We start from the raw sequence: 9,755 nt of genomic DNA, 5'->3' as shown, positions 1-9,755 counted from the left end.
TCACTAAGTTAGTATTTCTGTAGATGCGTTTTCATTACAAAACCGTTCTTTTACATTATATCAAACGCTAATTTCCCCCAGTATGATCCATCGTGGCTGCGATGACTTTTCCCATGGGACGTGTCACTCAGGGTTGACTTGGTGCTAAATAACAACAGAAACAATAATTTTGTAGTATTTCCTTTAAATATCGAATTCTTGTACTAATGAAATCGAAACCCAAAACCAAAATCATTAAGACGAAACCTAGGAATAATTTATATCGAATAATTTCTAAATCAACACAATAATTTTGAGTCCATTGTAAAACATACTAGCATATTCTCTTTAAAAAAATTATTAAAAACTCGTCTGTTCTTTTACATCTAAAACGATATCATTCATTACTCATACAGGTACAAGCTGGCAGAAAATATTCGAGATGAGAACAAATGTGTTTAAAAGGAATCCTGCTTACAGATATTGGAAGAGTTTGTCTATTGATAAGGTGATACCCTTTGAAAATTTCAAAATGATTGTCGTGTAATAAAAAATATTATATTACATAGTTGTCAGCCCTTTATACCTTTTGTTAACCCCACGCCACAATTTTCTCTTGGCATTTCTCCCTCACAATTTTCAATATCCTTTTCCTTCCTATCACGCTCCCTCTCACTCTCAGTCTCTCGCTCCTCATATTTTTCTCTCAGTCTTGTTAGATTTCTTTTTGATTTCATTCAATTTTGTATTTGCAGGTGAAACTCATATTGAGAAAAAATGATACAGAAATTCACTCATTAACTTTCACCGCAAGAAAAACCAATATCAGATCGTGGTTCCATTCTAGTAATCTCATTTCAAAACCATGGTTTGGAAAAATAACAGCAAACTACACGTTCGATGACAAGTATGTATCGATCACTTGTGCTTCATTAGGACTTGTTGCTTTTTCAATGCTAATAATTTCGATTGCTCACATAGGTAGAAGGATACAGTTAATTTCATTGACCTCATTAATTAAACCGTATTGTTTTATCCACTCTGGATGAAGAAGAATTTAAGCTTTGATTTACAATTTTTACGGGATTTACAATTAAGATTTGAGAAACAAACTTAAGAAAATGGTTTATTGTTTGCAACCTTACCGATTATAAATTTTGGCACAAAAAACAGAAACATTAAAGAGGTGTTAAGCTGATTCTGTCGTCCTCAGTGCTCAATTAGTACTTATTTTATCGACCCCGAATACATGAAAGGCAAAGTTGACGCCAGCGGAATTTCAATCTAAAACGTGAAGATGGACGAAATGTCGCTAAGTATTCCGCTCGATTCTAATGATTCTGCCAGTTCACCACTTCATAACCGACTCTAATATTAATCGTTTTTTAAGGCGACTAGCTGAAAGAACTGTTAGCACGCCAGGTAAAATGCTTAGCGGCATTTCATCCGTCTTTATGATCTGTGCTCAAATTTCTCTGAGTTCAACCTTGCCTTTCATTCTTTCCGATTCGATAAAATACATGCCAGTAGATGTCGATTTATTCGACTTAATCCCTCCCCCGAAATTGCTGCTTTTGAGCCAAAATTTGAAACTATCAATAAGATTTTCATTAGTTGTTACAAATGGTAATTCCCCCCATCATTTGCTCCTTAACAAATTCTCTAATTCGGTCTCATTAGTTTTTGTGTGCCGAGAATGAAATATTCGCTTTTTAGTAACCAAGTATTCACAGAGTAAACCGAACAGATCTCAAATTTATGGTTTGTGTAACCAATCACTTTGAAATTTGGACATCCTCCATTATTCTTAACTGCTGGTCTTACAAATACTCTATCTAGATACAATTTGGACGGTCTGTTATGGTTGCTTCATGCTACACAGGCAAATCAAGGAGATCTCGTTGTTATCTGTCAGACGACTGGAAACTTTTGAACAGGTTTCCTAGGCCTCTAAGTAGTTCTTTCTTCGCTCGAGCACCACACATTTTGACAAGCAAAGGAGATGCTTGACAGATTCTCTGTTCTGGCTCTCTCTCCTTTCGGTTCTGCTAAACCCTCATTTAATCCTTTTGTGTTTCATTCATCCCCAATGAATATTATTATTGATACGGATGTTTGTTTCCTGAAACCTGACGGATATAAAAACAAGATTTAAAGTGCCACGTTGGATAAATTCTCACAAAAATTCCCTACTTAGACATAACAACTTTTTAACTAAAAATAACAGAATTCGCATGTAGAATGTAAAAAATTGGGAAACTTTACAGAGCCGATGCTGAGAATGATTTCTTGTCAATGTTTCTAATGAAAAAAAAAATGATTAACTGTTTTTCACTGATCAATTGACCCGAAATATTCAGGAAGGGTGTTGTACACTACATTGATCACAGTTCTTAACTGGTACTCATTTTATCATCGACGCCGAAAGGATGGAAATTAAAGTTAACTTCAGTGGCATTTCAGCTCAGAACCTGAGAAAATGTCCCTAATTTTTTCCCGAAGTACCGACGACTCTGTGAGTTTGACATTTTATAGCATAAAAATAATAATTCCTTCTACTATACGCAGCAGGCTTGAAGATTGGGCGGAGTTGTTAGTCGATTACATCAAAGCCATTGCCCGACTGCGAAAGGACGAGGGGTAAAGTCAACCTTGGCGGAATTTGAACTCAAAATGGGAAGACGGGACGAAATGCCGCTAAGCATTTTGTCTGAGCTAAAGAATCTGTGGGCTCATCGCTTTGTAGATTAATAATAATAATGATAAAGGTGATGAAGATGGTAGTGGTGATGATGATGATGATGATGTTTTTGAATTAAACACAAGGTTAGCAATTTTGAGGCTAGAGTAAGTACCATCGTCATCTACACACAAAATATTTATACAAAAGAATTAGATAGCTGTGTATATAACCACAGTTGAAATGAAAAAAAAAAATGCAAGAGAAATTCAGCAACACAACCAAAGAAACATCATGGCTTTCAAGAAGGATATGAAATCATTGCCTTTAGATTTTTCTAAAGGAGTAGTGAATCTCATTCTTTTATTCTGCAAGCATTTCGCTTGGGTACCTTCCTATATTTGAACCTACTTTATCTGTTTTCCTCTGTTTGTACTTGTTTACCCAATAAATTTCATTCACTTCATTACGACGAGGTTGGTTATGCTTAGACCGGAAAAAAGATGGGGTGGTAATGTCTAGATCCTTCTTTAACGAAGGAGTGGTCATATTAAGATATTTATTTTACTCTTTTTTCTTCAGACTTGAACTGAAACTAAATAGCATAATCTGATCTATCCAGCTTACAGTTCATATTTACTTTTCATGTTGTAAGTAACAAACTGGAAATAACACTCAATAATTTCAAAGATTAAATATAAACTCAGTGATTTCATTAAACTGTACCGATTGTCGTAAATACAGTTGTAAAGTATTCTATTATGATGAAAATTATTGAAAGTATCAACTGTAATATATGTTATTTTCAGGGAAGAAAGGTTTACCATCTTGCCAGGTGGTTTTCGATTCAATGTGATGGTAGCAAGGAAGCACAAGAAAGGCTATTATAAAATTCACTACAGGAAGGTCGCTGGTGGTAATATATTTCTTCTTTGTGTCTGCAAAACAATTGATATAAATGTGAATTTATTATCAGAGTAGAAGACCTGCTGGTTCTGCGTACATTTCATTACTCTCACGCCCCAAACGTCTGTCAGCTTTTGTTATTTTTTGATTTTAGCGGAAAAGTTCATGAGTGTCCAACCAATATTGACTACCGACCCTTAAGATTTTATTCACTTCATTTTTCTCTTGGTGTAAATATTTTTGCTGTTATTATCTGTGAGTTGTTGTCTGAATGATGTCATACAATACTTCAAAGATAACTATACTCCCACTCTTCTTACTCTACTCCTCCTTACTCTCTCTCTTTTCCTCTACGATTAGGTCTGCAATATCAATGTTTCTTTGGAAATGTGCATTTGATGTCTGCGTCTTGCAGACTTTAATGCACGTAGAGCGGATTCTCCCATTAGATAATCGTGTATCCCAGATGTTGGAATCAGGGCGTCTTTAGTAAATGCCTTGTAATGTAATCTTATAGCAAATGAAAACCTTTGAATGCCATATCATTTTAAGTCTAGTTTAATAATTTTTAGTTATACCCTGTTTCTTCTCATTTCTTTTGAATGATATATTTTCACTAATACCTATGTCGGTCGTCTCAGAACACTTACTTCCCTATGACTATTACCCCGATAAGAAAATTCCTCCCGGCGACAACTGCCCCCTAGGGCAATTACAACCCTTGGTTAATTAGCCCCTCCTCAATATATTAAGAAGTTTTAAATTATCATCTGAAAGTGCAAATTATATGCGATTCCTCGCAAATATTGCATAACACTTATGTTTTCATAATTGCTAACTACGGCAGTAATACGGACTGAAACATCTAAACATCTAAAAGACCTGTAGAACTACGGGTCTGCATCTAACTTTCTGTTGTTGACGTGTATGTAGTTTCAAAATATCTTATTTTATAACTATAAGATGTATTGTTAGTGCCATGATTTTATTTTACTATAATCAACAACAAACACATTTCGTCAATATTAAAGTCTTTATTAGATTATAAATAACATTATCAAAACATGAAGGTAAAACAAAACAAATGTGCTTTGTTTTCTTCCGGGAAGCAATGTACTCTAGCTATAATCTTTCGCGTTGTTCACCGACCGGCCTTTCCTCTGAAAAAAATCAGAAAAAAGTTCGATCTCTATTCACAAATTATTTTCCTCCTGAAACTTATAAAAAATACACACATTAGGCACACCTTTCTCTAAGCCGCACACTAAATTTCCCAGGTAAAAAATAGCGGCTTATACACCGGAAAATACGGTACACATCGGAGGTTAACTGTTTAAGGGTAATTGTCCTAGGGGCTTGTTGTCCATGGCAGGTTTATTGTCCATGGTGGAGGAGAGGTAAATGTCCTAGGCTCACGTCGGTATTTGTAGTATTCGTTTTCTAGAACTAGGAAAGAGAGAGACCGGTGTAGTAAAAAGGTTAGGGAACGATTCTATTGTTTACTATGAATACTTCTTTTGATCAATTTCCATTCATATATCAATGGAAAATACAATGATTAAATCCTGCTGCTTTTCGGCACTGCATATATTCTGAGCATAGATATTTACATTGTCCAAGAAAAGTGTATGTATGTATGTATGTATGTATGTATATATGTATGTATGTGCAGATTTGTATGTTTTATGTATGTATTCTCATGCATACAGTGGCATATCTAGACATGCTCAGTTTTACAGATTTTTGCAGCTCCAGTGATGGATTAGATCTGTAGTCTTCGAATTAGCTTTCTACTTTCTGGTTTTGAGACGCCTAATTTCACAAGATTGGTATTTAGTCAGTGTGTTACATATCCCAAGGTCCCAATAATTACAGTTATATATTTGAACTTGTAATCTGGATAAAGTAACTGGAGATTTCTCAATAGTTCAGCTTTGGTGTTCTCTTTTTCACCTCGGAGCTTACGACTAATATATCCATGCATGGTCTTCTGCTGATATAAGCTCATTCTTTCATCTGATGATACTTTGAGGTAGAGTTTCAGGAACTGCTCTCTAAGTCTCATGATATTATCAGCTTTAAGTATGTATGAATGTATGTATGTATACATGCGTGCGTGCATGTTTGTCACTCATAGTGGTGCCGGTAACTAGGAGCCTAATACATGTTGCATGAATTTGTAGAGGCAGTCCGACAGGCTGATAATGAACAAAAGTTTCATTAAGTCCTCTCCGACTCCTGTTTAATTTTTTCTTTTCAAATATATATCTTCGTCATAATATATACTTTGTTTTTATTTAAACGAAAATGTAACTTTTGTACAATCTGTATTTCCACTGATTTAACACAAGCTTTTCTTTCTTTCAGATAAACATCCAATTAAAGTAGATGCCATGGAGGTCTACATATTATTAATGTAGAGTTTATATTATTTCTGAAATTATGTAACCTAACATATATATATATATATATTTCTATATATATATATATATATATATATATATATATATATATATATATATATATATATATATATATATATATATATATATATATATATATATGTACATACATGCACACATACATACATATATACATATGTATGTGTGTATAATTCTTTCACACGTGTAGTGTTGACAGTCGCTTTGAAAACACCCCCAGTTAAGCCATCATCGGACGGTGGGATATTTTAGTTCATCTTGACTTTATATTGTCACTGTGAAGTTAAAATTTTGGCGAGTCGTAGAATTCTGTTGCTTTGGAAGATTTTTTTGTTTGAATTTGGAGCTGTGTTATTTTTCGTAATTTACTGCAGTACCATTTCACTTAAAATATCATAATGCATAGTGAAAAAGTGAATAAAATTTTATTTCTGTAGTCATTTTCTTCTGTTTCAACGCTTGTTTCTTTTTTCTACTTTGTAACAATACTAACTTCAATGTCATCTGCTTTTCTCACAAGCTGGCTGGAAGCAAACCACTAGATGTTTTTCTCATTTGCTATTTCATGCATGTATATTTTACAACATATGTGCGCGTGGACATTCGCACGTCATCTACATGAAGACTGATTTCTTAATATTAGTAAAATTTTATTATTTTTGTATTTGTAAACTGAAGACATGTGACTTCTTTCATAAAAACATATTAAAAATGTCTCTAAAATTGTATTTTCAACTGAGTTACTGAGACTCATTTGAATGTCTTGAATATTTTGTAGCATTGAGATATATTTATTTTCACTAATAAAAACATAATAGTGTCGGACAAAAACTGTGTTTTGGTATTAATTATTAATACTATTTCTGTCGCTAATATGTATGTATACCTATTTGTATGTGCGCGTGTGTATATGCATACACCCCACACACACACACATATATATATATATATATAAATAAAATATATATATATATATATATATATATATATATATATATATATATATATATATATATATATATATATATATATATATATATATATATATGTATATATATATATATATGTATATATATATATATATATATATGTATATATATATATATATGTATATATATATATATATATATATATATATAAATATATATATATATAAATATATATATATATATATATATATATATATATATATATATATATATATATATATATATATATATATATATATATATATAACTAGCAGAAATACCCGGCGTTGCCCTGGTTAAAGAGAATAATGAAATCTAAAAACGCCGTCTAGACTACGCAACCCTCAACTGTTAGTAGCTACGATACCATATTTCTACATTAATAACTCTCCAATCCATGCCAGCATGGAACATAGATATTAAGTGGAATGCTAGAAGAAAGTTTTCAACTCATATGTATATGAAGTAAATACACGTAATTCAGAAACACGTTTTGTGTATTTTATTTCGTAACCAAACAAACAGGTACAGATTATAAATAATGAAAGGCCAATTTTGGTGATTCATTTGACAGAGGTAGTAGAGAGACAATGCGATGATAAATCTGAGGCTGGATCTTGAAAGTTTGGATGAATGCTGCCTCAGTTAAATCTCTTGTGGTTCCAAATGATGTCATCTGTAGTACAGTGTCGTATTGTCTAATTTTGTTTTGCAAATGTTAGGAATCTTGGTCAGTTGATGATAACAGTTTCTTCAATAGCTTTGGAGGTTGGGGATTGTGGAATTGTTGGGAATGTTTTTAAGTTTGGTGTTATATGTATTGCTTGAATTTCTTTGACATATGAAATATATGTATTTTCACTGGGTTTGTAAAAGAGAGTTGTGTAGTTCTCGAGTTTTAGGGATTCACACAGACACACAGACAGACAGACACACATTCTCATCTTTATATATAGATATATAGATATATACACACACACACGCACCCAAACACACGTATATATATGTATATCAATATAAATATATGAAAGTCAATGAAGTTTCGTAAAAGAAGGTGATCATGTACATAGTTTGTTGCTGTTGTGATTATAACACCTCGTTGTAAACAATGTTCCTTGTTTTCCCTTGTGGAGCATATACAAATAGGTTTTTTTTTGCTGCCCACTCTTGAGCAGCCAACATACAGTTGTCCATGTGAGAAGCGGGGCTCTTCCAAGAGAAGACCAGCTACAGACAGTGCTCATCTGTTATGTTCGGGTTAAAATTTCATCAATATCAAAAATATATGAATTTTCATGGGAATTATGGCCGTTATGCATAGAATATAATTTCCAAATTGCAGACAAAATTTACAATCGATAAATGTCTTAGAACAACCAGTCTCTCATCTAGGAAGGCCTTGAAATCAATGTTACCAACTGGGGACTATGTGTGTCGCAGTGATAATAAAAAGACTCAAAGGAGGTCTGCAACGAAATAATTTTACTCAACACTTTGCAAGTGAATCAGTGGAGGCAAAGATGCGTCTCATTTACTTGACAATTTATGCACCACATTGCAGAAATCACAATGTAAGTATATCTGAAAGGGTAGTCTTACACTGTTGTACCGTTGAATTACAAATAATGCTCATCTGTTATGTTCAGGTTAAAATTTCATCAACATCAAAAATATATGAATTTTCATGGGAGTTATGGCCGTTATGCATAGAATGTAATTTCCAAATTTCATAAAGATCCATTCAGTACTTTTGACGTAGTTTTGGATAAGAAAACAAATGACTAATGTGTGTGTTTGTGTCCATGTGTATGTGTGTGATGGGTGAATATATGTATAGATATCTGTATAATTGTATATATATGTATATATGTGTACATATTACATGTACATCTATATATATAATACATACACATATGTATACATATACATGTACATGTATGCATAAAGATCTCTCTCTCTCTATATATATCTATACATATACGTGTACATATACATCTATATATATACATATACATCTCTCTCTCTCTCTCTCTCTCTCTCTCTCTCTCTCTCTGAAAGTATCTGTCATTACAGTATCGAAATGTGATTGTTTCAATTAGAGGAATAATAACGTGTACATATACATCTATATGTATACATATACATCTCTCTCTCTCTCTTTCTCTCTTTCTCTTTCTCTCTTTCTCTTTCTCTCTTTCTCTCTTTCTCTCTCTCTCTGAAAGTATCTGTCATTACAGTATCGAAATGTGATTGTTTCAGTTAGTGGAATAGTTTCATTTTTAAAGTGAAAGTATTTGACATGAGTGTTTTTGTTTTACTTTTGACACGTAATACTTAAATAGTGGAGGAGATATTATGTTGCCGTGGGTTCGAACTCTGCAAGAATTAAAAAAAAAATTTTGACTAAAACACAACTGGAACCCTAAGTAAGGCATCTGTAAAATTTGAATGAAATTGGTTGCGTAGTTCTCGAGTTTTAGGGATTCACACAGACAGACAGACAGACAGACAGACAGACGTTCTCATTTTTATATATATAGATTATATACATACACACATAGAATCAAAATAGGATAAAAATCTTTTACAAGAATTTTATCAGGAAGCTAGTCTGTAAAAAAATTCGTAAGGGAAATTTCTATTCCCAAGAATATACTTATATATATAAATATATATAAAGAAACAGAATTCTGCTTATTTATATATATTGATACTATACTATGCTGACGAGCGGAAACTAGATTTCATTCTGGTAATCGTGAAATCGGTCGATACATAGTT

General features: G+C 32.7%; 1 protein-coding gene across 5 annotated transcripts in view; it reads left to right on the top strand.

Moving 5' to 3' along the window:
* The window catches only part of LOC106876621 (uncharacterized), a 10,758-nt gene extending 3,921 nt beyond the window's left edge, over window positions 1-6,837 (top strand). For all 5 annotated transcript variants that reach the window (XM_014925234.3, XM_052970040.2, XM_052970036.2 and 2 more), the window contains 4 exons: window positions 396-487; window positions 735-886; window positions 3,469-3,575; window positions 5,933-6,837. In XM_014925234.3, coding sequence (XP_014780720.2) covers window positions 396-487; window positions 735-886; window positions 3,469-3,575; window positions 5,933-5,985 — 404 coding nt within the window. In that variant the 3' untranslated portion in view covers window positions 5,986-6,837. The remainder of the gene's footprint in view (window positions 1-395; window positions 488-734; window positions 887-3,468; window positions 3,576-5,932) is intronic.
* The last annotated feature ends 2,918 nt before the right edge of the window (window positions 6,838-9,755 follow it).

This window comes from Octopus bimaculoides, chromosome 8 (genome assembly GCF_046866305.1).
Source record: "Octopus bimaculoides isolate indiv1 chromosome 8, ASM4686630v1, whole genome shotgun sequence".
In the NCBI taxonomy this organism is placed as follows: Eukaryota; Metazoa; Mollusca; class Cephalopoda; order Octopoda; family Octopodidae; genus Octopus; species Octopus bimaculoides.
This window is presented reverse-complemented; position numbering and strand designations above follow the sequence as displayed.